Source organism: Pituophis catenifer, unplaced genomic scaffold (genome assembly GCF_029215685.1).
Source record: "Pituophis catenifer annectens isolate HBS135680 unplaced genomic scaffold, rPitCat1.0.hap2 SCAF_4, whole genome shotgun sequence".
Classification (NCBI taxonomy): Eukaryota; Metazoa; Chordata; class Lepidosauria; order Squamata; family Colubridae; genus Pituophis; species Pituophis catenifer.
The window spans coordinates 128407473-128426895 of NW_027256884.1; the positions used below are offsets into that span (position 1 = coordinate 128407473).

Here is a 19423-nt window from a genome sequence, read left to right on the forward strand (position 1 = left end):
TTTAAATATCTTTTATAAAAGAGGGGTAAAATTAGGCCAGGCCTAATTTTGAAGAAGAGATTGGATAACAGTTTGTCAGGAATGATATAGGACTGTGATGGTAAACCTATGGCACGCATCCTACAGGTGGCATCTCTGCAGGCAGGTGAGCCGACACCCAGGTAAACTCCACCTCGCGTTCCCGCGCACCTCCCGCCAGCCAGCTGATTTTCAGGTCTCTGCCGGGAGACGCGCATGGTTGCGCAGGGCGTGGGGGCGTGTAGTGCGCCCCCCCCCTCATTTTAGGTTCCAGGATGCTTCAGAGAGGCCTGCTAGCATAAAAACAGGGGTCACGTCAGTGGTAGGTTGCTCCCAGTTCGCACTGGTTCGCAAGAACCGGTAGTAAAAATTTGTAGTAGTTCAGAGAACCAGTAATAACATTGGTTGGCCACGTCCCCAAACCGGTCCCTGGCCCGGTCGCCGCTCGCTTACCCTGCCCAACTCATCAGAAGTTTGTGTTTTTTTAAACTTTTAAAAGCATTTTTTCTACAACCTCTTCGGCCGAAAAAATGCTTTTAAAAGTAAAAAAAAAAAAAGCCTCTGATGATCGCACAGCTCAGCTGGGATCAGCAGAGGCTTTTAAAAGCATTTTTTCAGCCAAAGAGGTTGTAGGGAAAAAAATGCCTTTAAAAGCCTCTGGCGATCCCAGCAGACTTGCCTGATCATCAGAGGCTTCTAAAAGCATTTTTTTTTCTGCAACCTCTTCAGCCGAAGAGGTTGTAGGGAAAAAAATGCCTTTAAAAGCCTCTGGCGATCCCAGCAGACTTGCCTGATCATCAGAGGCTTCTAAAAGCATTTTTTTTTTCTGCAACCTCTTCAGCCGAAGAGGTTGTAGGGAAAAAAATGCCTTTAAAAGCCTCTGGCGATCCCAGCAGACTTGCCTGATCATCAGAGGCTTCTAAAAGCATTTTTTTTTCTGCAACCTCTTCAGCCGAAGAGGTTGTAGGGAAAAAAAATGCCTTTAAAAGCCTCTGGCGATCCCAGCTGACTTGCCTGATCGTCAGAGGCTTTTCAAAGCATTTTTTTTCTGCAACCTCTTAAGGTTATAGAAAAAATGCTTTTAAAAGTAAAAAAAAAAAAAAGTTGGCCACGCCCACCCAGTCACATTACCCCCACCACCAAGCCACGCCCACAAAATAAGCCACACCCACAGAACCGATAGTAAAAAAAAATTAGAACCCACCCCCTGGGTCGCGTGTGCATCCGTCACAAAAAGAGTTGGAAATCGGAAGAATAAGAAAGGAGTCGGGGGGTGGGGAGTTGTCTGAAAAATATATGCTGAGAACCACAAACTAATTTTTTTGCCCCTCTGATGTAAAGAGGATCTTCATCCTACGGGATAGCAGTCTTCCAATATTTGAAGGGCTGCCCCAGAGAAGAGGGGGAATAGGTTTATTCTCCAAAACACCCGAAGGCAGGAGAAGAAGCAACGGATGGAAACTAATCAAGGAGAGAAGGAACCTGGAATTACGGATGAATTTCCTGACTTTGAAAACAATTAACCAGCGGAACTGCTTGCCACCAGAAGTTGTGGGTGCTCCATCATTGGAAGTTTCTAAGGAGAGTTTGGATAATTGGATAATGCCTGACTAGGTGGCTCAGTGGCTAAGACACTGAGCTTGTCAATCAGAAAGGTCGGCAGTTCAGCGGTTCAAATCCCTAGTACAGGTCTCCTGCGTGAGCAGGGGGTTGGACTAGATGACCTCCAAGGTCCCTTCCAAACTTTGTTATTCTGTTCTGTTTCTATCTTTTGATACGGTCTGGTGGTCCACATCTGCAGCATTTAAGCAGGATTCAACCTGGACTCTGAGGGGAGATACCAGCAAATAATATCAAGGCCATTTGGTAGATGGGGAAAAAAAAAAATCAAAACACATCCCAGAAAAAGGGCATCACGAGCCTCTTTTGGTCTTGAGGAAAAGTGGAAGACAAGGACCTACCTTGTAAACGTCATGATGGCCGATGACGGCGTCAAAGAGAGTGTAGAGGTCATTTAGAAGGTCCACAATTTCAATGGGCTCACAGAGGGCAGACATGGTGGTGAAGCCGATAATGTCGCTGAAGTAGATGGTGACCTCGTCAAAGTATTCCGGCTCCACGGATGCTCCCCTGATCAGCGTTTCGGCCACTGGCCTGAAATGGCATTAGGAAAAGGGTGGGGACAACGATGGCCCTTTTATGACTTGTGGACTTCAACTCCCAGAATTCCTTCTATTCTACAGGATATATCGGTAGAATAGAACAGAAGAGAAAGAGAAAGAGAAGAGAATATAGAAGAGAATTAGAATAGAATAGAATAGAATAGAATAGAATAGAATAGAATAGAATAGAATAGAATAGAATAGAATAGAAGAATAAGAGTAAGAGTAAGAGTAAGAATAAGAATAAGAATAAGAATAAGAATAAGAATAAGAATAAGAATAAGAATAAGAATAAGAATAAGAATAAGAATAAGAATAAAACAGTGGAATGGAATGGAATGGAATGGAATGGAATGGAATGGAATAGAATAGAATAGAATAGAATAGAATAGAATAGAATAGAATAGAATAAGAGAAGAGAAGAGAAGAGAAGAGAAGAGAAGAGAAGAGAAGAGAATACGAATACGAATACGAATAAGAATAAGAATAAGAATAAGAATAAGAATAAGAATAAGAATAAGAATAAGAATAAGAATAAGAATAAGAATAAGAATAAAACAGTGGAATGGAATGGAATAGAATAGAGAAGAGAAGAGAAGAGAAGAGAAGAGAAGAGAAGAGAAGAGAAGAGAAGAGAAGAGAAGAGAAGAGAAACGAATACGAATACGAATACGAATAAGAATAAGAATAAGAATAAGAATAAGAATAAGAATAAGAATAAGAATAAGAATAAGAATAAGAATAAGAATACGAATACGAATACGAATACGAATACGAATACGAATAAGAATAAAACAGTGGAATGGAATGGAATAGAATAGGGAAGAGAAGAGAAGAGAAGAGAAGAGAAGAGAAGAGAAGAGAAGAGAAGAGAAGAGAAGAGAAGAGAAGAGAAGAGAAGAGAAGAGAAGAGAAGAGAAGAGAAGAGAAGAGAATATAGATAGAGAATGGAATGAAATGGAATAGGAGAGAACAGAAGAGAATTCAAAACAGAAGAGAACAGAAGAGAATAGAATTCAAAACAGAACAGAATATAATAGAATTCAGAATAGAAAAGAACAGAAGAGAAGAGAATTCAAAACAGAATAGAACAGAACAGAATAACAGAACAGAACAGAACAGAATAGAATTTAAATAGAACAGAACAAAATAGAATAGAATTCAGAACAGAACAGAACAGAACAGAACAGAACAGAACAGAATAGAATAGAATAGTATCTGGATGGCATAACACAATACAGTTGTCCTTGACTTACAATAATTGATGAAATTAATTGGTGAAGTTACAACAAAAATAAAAGTGACTTACAACCAGTCACAGAATCATAGGGCTGGAAGGGACTGTGGAGATCGTCAGTCCAGTCCAGTCCTCGCACTTACAACCTTGTAGTATCCCCATGGTCACCTAATCGAAATTGGGTTGCCTGCCAATCCTCATCCACGGGGTAAAGCTGCATTCGCTTAACAACTGCCTTAATCGCTTCACCACCACAGCAATACAAGTCGTAAAAATCAGGCGAGACTCACTTAAGATGCTTGACAAAGGAAATTCTGGTCCCGTTGGTGGTCATAAGTCGAGAACCACCTGTATCTCGCGGAGAAACTGGTTTGCTTTTTACTTACAACGGAAGCATTTGAGACAACAGTTTGTCCGTCTTCTGTTTTTCCACCTCCAATTCTTCCGTTCTCTCTCGGATTAATTCTTCCAGGTTGCTGGAATAGTTTTCTAGCATCCGCAGCATGGAGTCCACGATGTTCGTCCGTTTTCCTTTGTTGATGGTTTTGAACTTGGGGAGAAAAAAAAAAAAGAAAGGAATTGGGGATGGATTTGGCGGGGCGCAACGTTGGTCATTCCACAAGGCAAAATGTAGCTTTTGTAGGCTAAATTGTGCGTTGGCTAGAAAAAAGCCTTCCGATCTCAGCGCAGAATCCATTAGACCAGGGGGTCTCCAACCTTGGCAATTTTAAGCCTGGAGGACTTCAACTCCCAGAATTCCCCAGCCAGCCATGAATGATAGAGTTGGAAGAGACCAGAAGGGTCATCTAAGTCAGGGGTCTCCAACCTTGGCAACTTTAAGACCTGTGGACTTCAATTCCCAGAATTCCACAGCCAGCCATGAATGATAGAGTTGGAAGAAACCAGAAGGGTCATCTAAGTCAGGGGTCTCCAACCTTGGCAACTTTAAGACCTGTGGACTTCAATTCCCAGAATTCCCCAGCCAGCCATGAATGATAGAGTTGGAAGAGACCAGAAGGGTCATCTAAGTCAGGGGTCTCCAACCTTGGCAACTTTAAGACCTGTGGACTTCAATTCCCAGAATTCCACAGCCAGCCACGCTGGCTGGGGAATTCTGGGAGTTGAAGTCCACACTTTTTAAAAAAATTATTTTATTTATGGTTTTCTCTTTAACATATATGAGTACTTAGTGAAGAGTACATTGTCTGGGTGAGTTGCCCTGGGTGAGTATGTAGAGTGAGTACAGTGAGTATATACTGTCCTATTTATGCACATTTTTTGAGACCGTGTGCATGCACAGAAGGCTGTGTGCATGCGTGGAAGTGGCACATGTTTGCAAAACTGTAGGGGAAAGTAAGTTAGCCCTAACCCTAAACCTGACAATAATAATAATAATACTGTTTTGGTATACATGATAGTGATCTTTCAACTTCTAAGCTTTGCATATAAACTTGGATTTATAATGTATTTATGTTTTGTAGCAGTGTACATAATCATGCTTTCCCGATTTCTACTTTCTACCTCTTTTTTCTAACCCCTAATGCAACAATTCCCATATTAAGAAGTATTATACAGTATATCTATCCATCATCTCTTACCCGTTACTATTTAAGCATATGTAGCAGCAGTCTTTCAACTTCTAACATTTACATATACATAATAATGATAGCAACTTATATTGTGTGGCAGTATGCATAATAACACTTTCCCAATTTCTAATTTCTAGCTCTATTTTCTAATCTTTAGTAAGACAAATCCCATATTAAGAGGTGTTCTGTATCTATCCATCATCTCTTGCCCTTTTTAGTATTTCAACTCTTATTGACTTTTTGACCAATCTCCCATGCTCCTCCCTTGGGATCTTATATCTGTCAACTCGCAAAGCATCCCTGGTCTGCTCTTAAGTTGCCATAGGCAAGGGGGATGGGAAACCGACGAAGCAATACGGCAGCCAAAGACAGGAGCACATTCCAGACATATCTCTCTCAAGGCTGCCTCCCAGGGTTACCCACAGTGGCCGGAGGGGAGTGATCTCTACAACCCGCAAAATTGCTCCATTGGCGAATGTGATTGATGACACACTCTGGGGGAAGGGGGGAAACAGGATCATGATTGGGGCTGTAAATTATGTGGGGTCAGAGTTGGCTTCATTTGGGAACCTGCCAACATGAAGCTCCTAATAAATAACTGGATTTCTTTTGAAGCTTGGCTCGAGGCTCATGATTTAATTAGGGCATCCATCGGAACCCGACAATATTCCTCTATATCACTCATGTTTAGTCTAAGTATTTCCTCTGCCTCCACATCTGCCTCTCGCTGTCTACTCTCCACACATTCTCTGTCACATGACCCTCCAACTTCTCTGAAGATCTCCAGCGAAGGAGAGAATACTTAACTTCATGTGTCAGTCTGTTCCACTGGCTAACATTTCTTGCCACCGATACAGTGGTGGGATTCAACCACTTCGCACCACTTCGGGAGAACCGGTTGTTAATTTTCTGAGCAGTTTGGTGAACTGGTTGTTGGAAGAAATCATTAGGTCAGAGAACTGGTTGTTAAATTATATGAATCCCACCACTGCACCGATACCTTCCTCCTAGCATCTCACTTGCATCTATAGAGAGTCCTCAAATTACAACCAGTCACTAATGACCATTCAAAGTTATGATAGAACAGAATAACGGAAGGGACCTTGGAGGTCTTCTAGTCCAACCCCCTTCTCAAGCAGGATACACCCCCCCCAAAAAAAAGCTATTTACGAACCTGTTTTGAAGTTATGGCCACTGCAGTGGTTCTGCGGTCATTCACCCTTATGACTGACCCTAGAGATGCTGCTATTCCCTCTTCCCCACCTATCTCCCCCCTTGATTCCAACCTATTAGGGCCCCCCAGGAGTGGGGTCTGCTTTTACCATGTGGTGATTGGCCCAAAGTCACTCAGCTGGCTTTCATGCCTAAGGCGGGACTAGAACTCACCGTCTCCTGGTGATTGGCCCAAAGTCACCCAGCTGGCTTTCATGGCTAAGGCGGGACTAGAACTCACCGTCTCCTGGTGATTGGCCCAAAGTCACCCAGCTGGATTTCATGCCTAAGGCGGGACTAGAACTCACCATCTCCTGGTGATTGGCCCAAAGTCACCCAGCTGGCTTTCATGGCTAAGGCGGGACTAGAACTCACCGTCTCCTGGTGATTGGCCCAAAGTCACCCAGCTGGATTTCATGCCTAAGGCGGGACTAGAACTCACCATCTCCTGGTGATTGGCCCAAAGTCACCCAGCTGGTTTTCATGCCTAAGGCGGGACTAGAACTCACCGTCTCCTGGTGATTGGCCCAAAGTCACCCAGCTGCCTTTCAGACCTAAGGCGGGATTAGAACTCACCATCTCCTGCTTTCCATCCTGGTACCTTTACCACTGGATCAAATTGACTCTCAATATAATAAATAACTTTATTTATAATAAATAAATAAACCTGTTCAAAGATCTTGTTAAAGGTCGGCCTTCGATTGGGCACTTCACTCCAGCACTGCTTCATCAACTGGATATATTCCAAAGGGGTATTTTCCAGGGGGACACTCGGACGAAACAACGTCAGGGGGTGCTTCAGTTTGCTTATAATCTCTGGGCCAAAGGGAAAAAAATCACAAAGAAGGTTCTTTTCATCAGAGGTTCACGCACTAATAATTCTTCTCTTCCCAAGTGAAGATATAGCTTTGTGCAATTACTCAGACACAGAAACTGGGTTAATTCAACGTACGACTTGTGCAAACCCAGTTATCGGAGAGATGAATTCTGGGACTTGAAGTCCACAAGTCTTAAAGTGGCCATAGGTGGAGAGACCTGTTCTAAGGAAGCCTCAGGGCCAGGACTACCATTAGGCCCTCAACATGGCTGACTGAGGAATTCTGGGAATTGAAGTCCACCAGTCTTATAGTGGCCAAGATTGGAGACCCCTGTTCTAAGGAAGCCTCAGGGCCAGGCCTACAATGAGGCCCTCAACATGGCTGGCTGAAGAATTCTGGGAATTGAAGTCCATAAGTCTTAAAGCGGTCATAGTTGGAGAGACCTGTTCTCAGGAAGCCTCAGGGCCAGGCCTACCATGAGGCCCTCCACATGGCTGGCTGAAGAATTCTGGGAATTGGTCCATAGGTCTTAAAGCGGTCATAGTTGGAGACCCCTGTTCTAAGGAAGCCTCAGGGTCAGGCCTACTATGAGGCCCTCCACATGGCTGGCTGAGGAATTCTGGGACTTGAAGTCCACTTGTCTAAATATTGCCAAGGTTGGAGAGTCTTGTTCTAAGGAAGCCTCAGGGCCTGGCCTACCATGAGGCCCTCAACATGGCTGGCTGAAGAATTCTGGGAGTTGAAATCCACAAGTCTTAAAGCGGCCATAGTTGGAGAGACCTGTTCTAAGGAAGCCTCAGGGCCAGGCCTACCATGAGGCCCTCAGCATGGCTGACTGAGGAATTCTGGGACTTGAAGTCCACCAGTCTAAATATTGCCAAGGTTGGAGACACCTGTTCTAAGGAAGCCTCAGGGCCAGGCCTACGATTAGGCCCTCAACATGGCTGGCTGAAGAATTCTGGGAGTTGAAGTCCACAAGTCTTAAAGCGGCCATAGTTGGAGAGACCTGCCTTAGAAGACACAAAGCTTCAAGGGACAGCTATGCTGTCCTTGGTCCTGAAGCTCTAAATTACAGACAGCTCCACAGTACAAGTAGTCCTTGACTTATAACTGTTTGTTTACTGGCCGTTGAATGTCACAACAGCACTGAAAAAAGTAACTTCTTATAACCATTGCAGCATCCCAATGGTCATGTGATCAAAATTCAGACATGTGTTTACAATATTGCAGTGTCCTGGGATCATGTGATCCCCATTTTTCAACCTTCCGACAAGCAAAGTCAACGGGGGGGGGGGGGGGGGGGAAGCAGATTCACTTAATGACCGCATGATTTGCTTAACAACTGCAGGGGTTCACTTAACAGCTATGCCAAGAAAGGTTATAAAATGAGGCAAAACTCACTCAACAACTGTCTTGCTTAGCAATGGAACAGAAGAAAAGGCGTGCCAGAGATTAGGCTGAGTCACTGGACCACACCCCACAGGATATAAAAGGGAGCATGGTGGCCAGTCAAACCTTGTGACGAACAAAGCTGAAAGCTTCCACACCATTCTGCATTGCCTGACTTTTTGCTATAGACTTTGCTGGATTATCTCTGGACTTGATTGATCCCGTAATTATTGAGTGTTTCTTTTGATGTACCAGGAGTGGGGAGAAGTTATCTCCCCTCTTCGTAAATAATAAACTCTTGGCAGGCAGCCACTAGGTTGTTGCCAAGTTCCGTTATCATAAGGAAAAGGATTTTGCCGGCTGGTTTGGTCTTTAACTCTTGAACATCTGTTGGTGTGTGTGCATGTGGTTGGGGACAGAACAGTCTTTGATGAGAACCAGAGATGCCAAACTGGAATGAACCTGCCTCCAAGGACATCTGGCTTGGTAACCGAATGTGAAATTGCGGTGCCAAACATTTTAGCCACTCCCAAAACATCCAAAAGGCATCCTATTGGACACTGGTGGACTGGCCATGGGAGGATGGCCAGAGAAAGGTGAGAAAGTGTAACCTTTGTGCAGGGATATTCAGATCTTGCTTTACTTTCGCTGCAACCACTTAACTTTAGTAAAAGAACCTATCCCTTCAATCAAATGGAGTCGAGGGTCTTTCTTTTCTAAACATCTAAATTGAGGCAGGACTGACAGTAGCTCACCTTCAGCAGTCAGTTCCATCATACAATAGGGAGGCCCTCGGAGAATTACTTCTTGCAGAATAATGGCAAAACTAAACACGTCGCCTTGCGAGGTGCCTTTGGGGTTCACTTCGGGCTCTCTCAGTAATTCAGGAGCGGTCCAGAGCAATTCTTTAAAAAAAAAAAATCAAAATACGGACCCCCCGTTAATCAGCAATTGGTTGCAGGGAGATTCTGTAATAATTGCTCTAGCTCTTACAATACTGATTAAAACGTTGGATAGCTGCTTATAACTATAGGTTAAACTTTAGGTTCAAATTGCAAACTTGAAACCGTTTCATCATTCTTTAAGAACCCTTACTTCCCTGCAAAGCATTCTGGGATTGAAAGTTGTTCGTGCATTCACTCATTTGAACTTTTATAGTTTTTGTTGTCTTTTTTTTTTTTTTCTGGTTTCTTTTCTAGGTGAATTTAAGGCCATTGAAAACATGAGGATAATTAAGATCCTTTCCTTTCTCTCTTGGTCCTTCCTCACTCCCTCTTTCTCTTGTCTCCTCCCCTTCCTTCTTTCCTTCCTTCCTCCTCCCTCTCTCCCTCCATCTTCCATTCCCTTCTCTCCTCCCTTCCCTTCCCTTCCCTTCCCCTCCCCTCCCTTCTTTCCTTTCTTCTTTCTTTTGTTCCTTTCTTCTTCCCTCCCTTTTTCCCTTCTCTTTTCTTCCCTCTCTCCCTCTTCCGTTGCCTTATCTCCTCCTTTTCCCTCCCTTTCCCTCCCTTTCTTTCTTCCCTTTTTTCCTTGCTTGCTTCCTCCCTCCCTTTTCCCTTCTCTCCTTCCTTTCTTCCTTCCCTCCTTCCTTTCCTTCTTTCCTCTCCCTTCCCCTTCCCCTTTTCCCTCTCCTCCTTTGATGTTTTTTAAGCAGGAAATTAATCTGAATAGTCATCTATCAGAGAAGTACTGGCAGCTTCTGCACCAAGAAGGGGATTACTAACTCTACAATCTATCTCTTCATTGCCTCTTTCTCTAGTCCACAGAATCCTAAAAATGATATAAGCATAATATCCAGAATTCCATTTATAGAAATTCACCCAAGTGCTCAATTTCTTCCTTAAGAAAAAAAACAACTGCTGAGATGGATGGCAAATAAATTAGACGCAGGCAGTCCTCGACTTACAACAGTCATTTAGTGACGAAAGTTTCAAAGTTACAACAGCACTGAAAAATGTGAGCCATGACCGTGAGCTACGACCGTTTTTCATAGTTACCAACTTTGCAGCGTCCCCTGTAATCACGTGACCAAAATTCAGATGCTTGGCAACCGGTTCATATTTATGACCGTTGCTGTGTCCCAAGCTCACGTGATCCCCTTTTACGACCTTCTGGCAAGCAATTTGGAAGCCAGATTCACTTAGCAACTGATTTACTAACTTAGCAACTGCAGTGACTCAGTTGTTTTGTGACTCAAAGGTCATAAAACGGGGCAAAACTCACTTAACAAATTTCTCACTTAACAACAGAGCTTTGAAGCTCAGTTGTGGTCATAAGTCAAGGACTACCTGTAAATAGACAGAAAGAGAGATACCTTCTGCAGAGGCCTGACTCTGGGAGACGCCCTGCGCTGCCATTAGCTCACTGTAACCATAATCAGTGATTTTCAACACAAACCGTCCATCCACCACACAATTGCGAGATTTCAGGCGTCCATAGCTAATGTCCTGGTTATGTAAGTATTTCATGCCCTGGAAAAGGAAAAAAAAAAAAAACATTGGCATTTTCCTCTTTGGCCAATAGAAGAAACACGGAAGCAAAAATAAACTACAGAAATGGCCAAAATCATGCAAACCTTTTGGGAAATGTGTATTTTCTAAAACTAGCTAATAACACCACTTTTTTTTTGGAGTCGTACCCTAAAATTATATATCCATGGAAAGATAATTTAATCAAGAATGTAATGCAATGACTTTCATGAAGGATTTGATATTATAATAGCAGTGACAGTATAAAGAAGAAAAGGGAAACACGTAGAAAAAACGAGATACACCAAAATTTATCACCATAGATAAAATGAGATATGCAAAAACGATTCCCATGTCAGTTAATGCTTAGTTGGGTAACCTTTAGCATGAATGATGGCCTTACAACGACTTCCCATGGAGTGAACCAAGTCTTTTAGTTCTGCAGCTGTTCTAATGTGAAACCAAGATGGAATGATGGCTTCTATTAACTGGGTTTTATTGCTGGGTCGCTTCTGACTAACCAGTTTCTTTAGTCGGCTCCCTAGATTTTCCATTGGGTGAAAGTCTGGGCTATTCCCAGGCCATTCCAGCAGTGGAATAGAATTATCTTGAAACTCCCCCCAAAAAGTGGGGTTATTAGCCATCAAACCTCAAAAATACACTTTTCCCAAAACGTTTCCACAGTTTTGGCCACTACTGTAACCTTCTGAAATCAGCCCTCAGGATGGTGGTGAAATTTTTACCTCAGCTGGAAAAGGACAAACTGGTTTTTATGAGGGCCACGGTCATTCTTTCTTACATCGTGGCGACCAAAATTGGATGCAGGATTCCAAGTGTGGCCCTACCAAGGCCTTATAAAGTGGTATTAACACTTCTCATAATCTTGATTCTATTCCTCTTTTAATGCAGCCTAGGATTGTGTTGTCTTTTTTGGCAGCTGCTGCACATGGCTGGCTCCTATTTAAGTGATTGTCCACTAGGATTCCAAGATCCCTCTTGTAGTTACTACTATTGAGCCTGGTGCCACCTATTCTACACCTGTGCATTTGGTTTTTCTTGCCTAAATGTAGAGCTCTCTACATGGGGCTCCCCCTGGGGTGCACCCGGAGACTCCTGCTAGTCCAGAACGCGGCCGCGCGGGGGATTATGGGGGCGACGAGGCGCTCCCATGTGACACCTCTCCTGCGCGAGCTGCAGTGGCTCCCGGTGGTCTTCCGGGTGCGCTTCAAGGTGTTGGTGACCATCTTTAAAGCGCTCCATGGCTTAGGGCCGGGGTACTTACGAGACCGCCTTCTGCCACCAATAGCCTCCCACCGGCCGGTTCGCTCGCACAGAGTGGGCCTCCTCAGGGTGCCGTCCGCCAGACAATGTCGGCTGGCAACCCCCAGGGGGAGAGCCTTCTCTGTGGCGGCGCCCACCCTCTGGAACAACCTCCCCCCAGAGATACGTACAATATCAGACCTCCGGATTCTTCGTCGGGCCCTGAAAACCTGTTTATTTCAACTAGCTGGGCTGGCTTGAGTTAAATTTTAAATTGATTTTAAATTGGGTTGTTTTAATTTACGGCCAAAATATTTAATTATTTTAAACTGCTGTTAAATTTTGTATGTTCTGTTTTTTACTTTGGCTGTTCACTGCCCTGAGTCCTATTTGAGAAGGGCGGTATAGAAATGGAAACAAATAAATAAATAAATAAATAAATAAACCTTACGGCGACAGCAAATCAAGAAATTACAGGGAGGCTTACTTTAATTAAATCCAACAAAAGGGATGATTTAAACATCCAGTCCAGCTTTATGTCCATGTTTTGGAGCAAGTCCTGGAGACTTCCCCTGGAGCAGAAGTCCATCACAACTGCAGAAAGTCCCGTGTCGGATAAAAGACCTAGAAACGGATTCACGTTTTCATGGCGTAACTCCCTCATCTGCAGACAAATCGGAAAGGAAGAGAACGAGGAGAAACACCGGGTGTGGTGTTTAGGTGGGGCACCGTTTGCACACTCCCTAGCGACGTACCTTGGTAAGCACATGGGTTGCACGTGGCTTCCAATCCGTGGTCACTGCAGTCTCGAGTTTTTTCAGCCATACCCAGTCACCCTGTCCAAGCAGAAGAAGACTTTTTTAAACAGGTGTGGGATTCAGCCGGTTCGGATCTGTTCAGGCGAACCGGATACTAATTTTACAACTGGGCAGGGCAGGGTGGGCTAGCCCCGCCCACCCTGCCCTGCCCCTCCCAGGAGTCTCCACACAACCATTTTGGATGCCAGGTAAGTGCAGTGCCCACACGGAGGCTCTGGGAGGGCGAAAAACGGGCCTCCCGGAAATTCTGGAAGTCCGGAAACGACTCGTTTCTGGTCTCTGGAGGACCTCCAGAGCCTGAGAGAGGCTGTTTTTGCACTCCCGGAGACTCAAGGAAAGCCTCCAGAGCCTGGGGAGGGTGAAAAACAGGCCTCCCAGAAGTTCCAGAAGTCCGGAAATGGGCCTGTTTCTGGCCTCCGGAGGGCCTCTGGAGCCCGGGGGAGGCTGTTTTCGCCCTCCCAGAAGCTCAAAGAAAGCCTCTGGAGCCTGGGGAGGGTGAAAAACAGGCCTCCCAAAAGTTCCAGAAATCCGGAAATGGGCCCATTTCTGGCCTCCGGAGGGCCTCTGGAGCCCGGGGGAAGGCTGTTTTCGCCTTCCCGCAGGCTCGAGGAAAGCCTCCAAAGCTTGGGGAGGGTGAAAATGCCCCCCCCGCCATAGTGCAGGAGGCCGAGTAGGCCACGCCCACCATGGCCACATCCACCCAGCAACCGGGGAGAGAACCAGTTGCTAAAAATTTTTAATCTCACCCCTGTTTTTAAACCAAAGTTCACATAACTATGGGTAGTCCATGCATTTTTTACCTGCTTTCGAACTGCTAGGTTGGCAGAAGCTGGGACAAATCACGGGAGCTCACCCCGTTACGCGGCACTAGGGGATTCGAACTGCTGAACTGCCGACCTTTTGATCGACAAGCTCAGCGTCTTAGCCACTGAGCCACCGCGTCCCTTATACACGTTATACGTTACCTCATACACAGCCACATTCGAGGTTTCATAGGTTAGAGTTGTGCTTTTCACCGACAACGAGTGAGTCACGGATCTCAAGCTGTGGACTTCGGAGCAGCTCCTTGATTCACTGAGATTGTCCAGAGTTAATCTCTGTGGAAGGCAAGCAATCACAGGCCAGAAATTAAGCAAAGATGGAAACCAGTGAGGGAAAGGACATATACGGGCAGTCCTTGACTTGCAACCATTCATTTAGTGGCCGTTCGAAGTTACAACAGCAGTGAAAAAAAGGGACTTATGTCTGATGCAACCAGCCAGCATTTTGACTTTTTGGACACCTGGGCACACACCCCTTTAGTGTGTCAGCGAGCGATGGTCCCATATCACTTACCATTCTAGTGTCCCAAAAGTGCTTTTTCAAGAGGCAACTGGACTTCCTGGTTTTTCTCTGAAGACGTTTCGCTTCTCATCCGAGAAGCTTCTTCGGCTCTGAGTAGATGGTGGGGAATGGAAGGATTGATGCTCCTTGCAGACAGAGCTGGTCATTTGCATTCTTTTAGAGCAGGGGTGTCGAACACGATTTCATTGACGGCTGCATCGGACTTGTGTTTGACCTCAGGGGGGGGGGAACGTGACCAGGATGGGTGTGGTCAGCATGATGTCACTTGTGTTTGGGGGCACCTGTGGTGGCCCGAACCAGAGGTGGTATTCAGCCGGTTCGGACCGGTTCAAGCGAACCGGTTGTAGCGACTGTTGTGGTCCGCCAGCAGCCTGCGGAGCTGGCAGTGGAGTCGGACAGCGATGAGGCTGAGGAAGAACATGGGCCAGTCCTGGAGTCTGTGGAAGGCCCAGATGAGGGCTCTGCATCGGAGGCAGAGATGGGGCCAGGGCCATCGGGGAGTGATGGGCGGACTCCGGAGCCTCCTGAGGCTGACAGTACAGAGGCAGAGGAACAGGAGGAGCCTGTTCCTAGTGCACGTATGAGAAGAGCTGCCAGAAGGCAAGAGCAGCTAAAGCAGAGAGGACGACTCAGGAGTAAGGCCAGGAGATGATTGGCCCCTCCCATAAGGCTTAAAAGACCAGCAACGGCTCTTGGGCTCTTTGTCGGAAAACAACGTTGATAGACTTGTTCTTGTCTTGTTGCACTTATCTCTGGTCGGCATCTTCTGCTTCTGTACTTTTGCCAAGAGAAGCCTTTGGCAGTTTGCCTAATTATACCAAGGTTGGTGATTAGACTGAAGAATTTGTGTTATGAAGAATTTGTTTTAATTTAGTTTGGACTACGCTGAGAATGAGTTAATTCTCAGCTGTTTTAATAAAGTCTGTTTGTTTTGGAACTGTTTACGTCTAATACTACCTACTTGGGCCTGGGTCACAACAGCGATCTGCAGGTGGGGTGGGCCCAAACCCGTCCACCCGCCCCAGAGCTATGCTATTCCATTTATCCACGTTTTCAAGCCACATGCATGCATGCAAGCATGTGCGAGAAAATCACATGCACGGAAGACCGTGTGCATGCACTCTCTCACATTTTCAGTGCTGGGCGAACCGGTAGGTAAATTATATGAATCCTACCTCTGGCCTGAAGTCTCTGCCAGCGAAAACTGGCTCCCGAGTTCCGTTTTCAGCTGGGACAGCCTCCTGCAATCTTCTGTCGGTGAAAATGGAGCTCGGGGGGGGGGGGCAGCCCTCACGAGCTCCATTTTGATTGGCAGAGGCTTTCCGGGCCGGTGCTTCACTGTTTCCAGGGCAGCCCCGTGGGCCAGATTTAAGCACCCCACGGGCCTTGACACCCCTGTTTTAGAGAGTCCTTGAGGTTACCTGGAGATTTATCTGTGTCCTCAGAGTCACCTGAGTGGTGCAAATGGGTGTGGTGGTATTCAGACGGTTCTATCCGGCTCGGACGAATTGGTAGCGGTGGCTGCGGGAGGCTCCGTCCACCCGTGACCTCATCACGTCCCATTTTTGATGATCTGTGCATGTGTAAAAGTCCCTCACATTTGTGAACCGGTAGCGAAGGTAACTGAATAGCACCCCTGGTGTGGAGCCTTCTTGGAGCTATTGAAAGAACTGTGTTGTAGATTTGAGATAGATCAGGGATGAAATCCAGCAGGTTCTGGCGAACCGGTAGCGGAAATTTTGAGTAGTTTGGAGAACCGGTAGCGGAAATTTTGAGTAGTTCAGAGAACCAGCAAATACCACCTCTGGCTGGCCCCAGAGTGGGGTGGGAATGGGGATTTCGCAGTATCCCTCCCCTGCCATGCCCACCAAGCCACACCACGCCCACCAAGCCACGCCCACAGAACCGGTAGTAAGAAAATTTGGATTTCACCACTGAGAAAGATGATATCGTATCCCACCCCCCCTCTGTTGAGAGAGGGCTGTTCAATTTTGATCTACATGGCCTCTTCGACCCCTCTTTCAAAGCAGCAGTCCTCTCCATCCAAAATGTGGATTTTGCTGCCTTCGAAAGAGTGGCCTTTGTCTTTCAAGAGCTGAAGAAGCTTCTTGGATGAGAAGCGAAACGTCTTCAGGGAAAAATCAGGAAGTCCAGTCGCCTGTTGAAAAAAAGCAGTTTGGGACAAAAACACTTTGGCACAACCACAACTTGGACGACGGAGAATCTCCACAGACATTTACCATTCTACTGATTTTGGTGTTTACGAAAGTTAGATCGTCTAAAGTCAGAAACAGCCTCTGCGACCCTTTCGCGAACCGACGGTCGGGATTACTGTTTCTGAAAAAGAGATCAAAAACATGCCTAAGTCTTTGGCCATATAAATGTGCATTTTTATTTTATTTATTTATTTGGATCCCGCCTTTATTATTTTTACAAATAACTCCAGGCGGTGAACATATCCGCGACATATATCCATCTTCTGGTGATTGGCCAAGGTCTCCCAACAGGTCTCTGGAACCCCAAAAACTCTTTTGAGTAAACAATTACAGATAGTCCTCGATTTACAATAGTTCAGTTAGTGACCGTTCAAAGTTACGACACTGAAAAAAAGCGACTTTTGACCGTTTTTCACACTTACGACCGTTGCGGCATCCTGATGGTCATGTGATCAAAATTGGTTCGTATTTATGACCGTTGTTGTGTCTCAAAGTGAAGCGATCCCATTTTGTGGCCCTCTGACCAGCAAAGTCAACGCGGAAGCCAGATTCACTTAACAACCGAGTTGCTAAATTATCAACTGCAGGGGAGTCACTTAAGCACCGAGGCAGGAAAGGTCGTAAAATGCGGCAAAACTCACTTAACAAATGTCTCACTTAACAACTGAAATTTTTGGGGCTCAATTGTGGTCGTAAGTCGGGGACTTCCTGTAAGGTAGGAGCTGTATAGATTGGCCAATTGACACCCCTTCTAACTCTAAGGCAGGGTTGCAACTCATCTTCGATTTAGTTGCTAAGTTTGCACAACGTAGGGGTATCAAACGCAGGGGTATCAATGCAGGGGTATCAAACTCAAGGCCTGTGGGCCACATCTGGCCCACAGGTGTTTAAATCCGGCCCACAGGGCCGGCCTGGAAATAGCAAAGGACCTCCCCGTGGTGCCTCTGTCAGCCAAAATGGGGTACAGGCAGTTGTGGGATTCAGCCGGTTTGGGCCGGTTCAGGCGAATCAGTAGTTAAATTGCTGGCTGGCCCCACCCCTTCCAGGAGTCCCCATGTGCCCCATTTTGGCTCCCAGGTAAGTGCAGAGAGGCCTACTAGGCCCAAAACGGGGTGCGGGCGCTGCGGCGTGCCCCCCCTCCCTTCGTGGCCCGTTTTAGCCCCAGGAGGTTTCAGGGAGGCCTACTAGGCCCAAAACAGGGTGGGGGGGCAGCACATCCCCCCCGCGGCCCATTTTTGCTCCCGGGGGGTGCAGGAGGCCGAATGCTGCCTGTCACACCCCCTGGCCACACCCACCATGGCCACACCCACCCAGCCGGTCATTAGGGCAGAGAACCGGTTGTTAAATTATTTGAATCCCACCACTGGGCACGTGGGGCCACACAAGGCCCTCCCATGCCCCATTTTGGCCGGCAGAGTGCTGTAGGAGGCCATCCAGGCCAAAAATGGGGCACACGGGGGTTGCACATGGCCGCCCCATGCGCCATTTTGGCTGGCAGAGTGCTTTGGCAGGCATCCGTCCCATCTCCCCACTCCCCCACACCAGCCCGCAAAGGAGAACTACAATTTTGATCCGGCTCTTGAAGAAATCCAGTTTGACACCCCTGCCTTAGAGTTATTCCAACGAAAACTAGGAGATACAATCTCTGGTATCAGATATAGAAAGAGTCCAGCTGCAGCGAGTTTTCTTTGGCTCCGTTAATAACTTTGCATTAATATTATTTTTCAGAGGTGAGGCAGGGAGCCAGTTATTTCTCTCTCCCGGCTTGAATTGTCAGAGGAATCCAAGCATCTGGCTTTGCAATAATTGCCCTTTAAAATTTCTTTACTTAGCACAATTTATTTCCTGAAATCATTAGCTAATTGGGCCACCCAGAAAAAAGCTCCTGAGAGAGATAAAGGATGCTCCGGTCCAGCTGTGAGCAAAATCTGGAGTGGATTCCTGGTTGAGGATGGGTCGAGACTGATTGTGCCATTGTGAAGATGGGTCTGTCTGCAGGGTGAGGTCAAAAGAGTCAAGATGGCGGCCCCAGAAACTCAGCCGAAGCTCTGCCTGCTTTTTAGGTGCCATGCAAACAGGCGAAGTTTCAACCACACCGCTGTGTCTCCCATCTTAACTTTTGAATCGCTTGATGGCATTATTATAAAATATACCGTATTTTTCGGAGTATAAGACGCACTCTTTTCCTTCCTAAAAGAGGCTGAAAATTTGGGTGTGTCTTATACTCTGAATGTAACCCCACCCACCCACCGGCCCCCACCCTTCGGCCTCCGCGCATCCTCTTCCTGGCTGCAGAGATTGCCACTGACAATGGCTTGTGTTTTTCGGCTCCGTGCGTCCCCGTTTTCAGCCTCCAAATGCTCCATTTGAGAGCCCTTCAAGGCTGCGAGGATCGCCAAAGCACATTGCCGCTGATCGCCACATGTAAACGCGACACGTTTGGAGGCTAAAAACAGGACACGCGGTGCCCAAAATGGCTGCTGCCTTCTCTTACCCCTTCTGCGCTTCGCCTACTTTTTCAGCCCCCATGTGAGCTAAGCAATCTTCCGTGCTTTGCCTGCTTTTCTAATTGCTGCTCCCTCCGATGATCAGCTGTGCTTTAGAAGCTGTTTTTTAGGCCCAACCAGCCCCAACCTCAAAACCAGCGAGCGAACTAATGTGCTGAAGCTGACCAGGCTAAGGACTAGCCAGATGAATACCTGGTAGGCAGATTCCCCCCCCCCTATTTTCCTCCCCAAAAACTAAGGTGCATCTTTATTTATTTATTTATTTATTAATTTAATTTGTATACCGCCCTTCTCCCAGAAGGGACTTAGGGCGGTGAACAGCCAAAATTAAAAAACATACAAATACAAAAGTTAAGAAAATTAAAAAAGAATTAAATAATTAGCTTCC

General features: G+C 46.1%; 2 protein-coding genes across 2 annotated transcripts in view; both read right to left on the reverse strand.

Annotated features, from left to right (window-relative positions):
- The window catches only part of WNT11 (Wnt family member 11), a 530657-nt gene that overhangs the window by 270910 nt on the left and 240324 nt on the right, over nucleotides 1-19423 (reverse strand). The window lies entirely within an intron of this gene.
- LOC139316837 (retinal guanylyl cyclase 2-like) overlaps nucleotides 1-19423 on the reverse strand; it is a 37577-nt gene that overhangs the window by 8292 nt on the left and 9862 nt on the right. The window contains exons 5-13 of the mRNA XM_070943679.1: nucleotides 16553-16649; nucleotides 13934-14065; nucleotides 12906-12986; nucleotides 12638-12814; nucleotides 10737-10893; nucleotides 9181-9330; nucleotides 6886-7034; nucleotides 3804-3967; nucleotides 1980-2172 (exon numbers count right to left, since the gene is read on the reverse strand). Coding sequence (XP_070799780.1) covers nucleotides 1980-2172; nucleotides 3804-3967; nucleotides 6886-7034; nucleotides 9181-9330; nucleotides 10737-10893; nucleotides 12638-12814; nucleotides 12906-12986; nucleotides 13934-14065; nucleotides 16553-16649 — 1300 coding nt within the window. The remainder of the gene's footprint in view (nucleotides 1-1979; nucleotides 2173-3803; nucleotides 3968-6885; nucleotides 7035-9180; nucleotides 9331-10736; nucleotides 10894-12637; nucleotides 12815-12905; nucleotides 12987-13933; nucleotides 14066-16552; nucleotides 16650-19423) is intronic.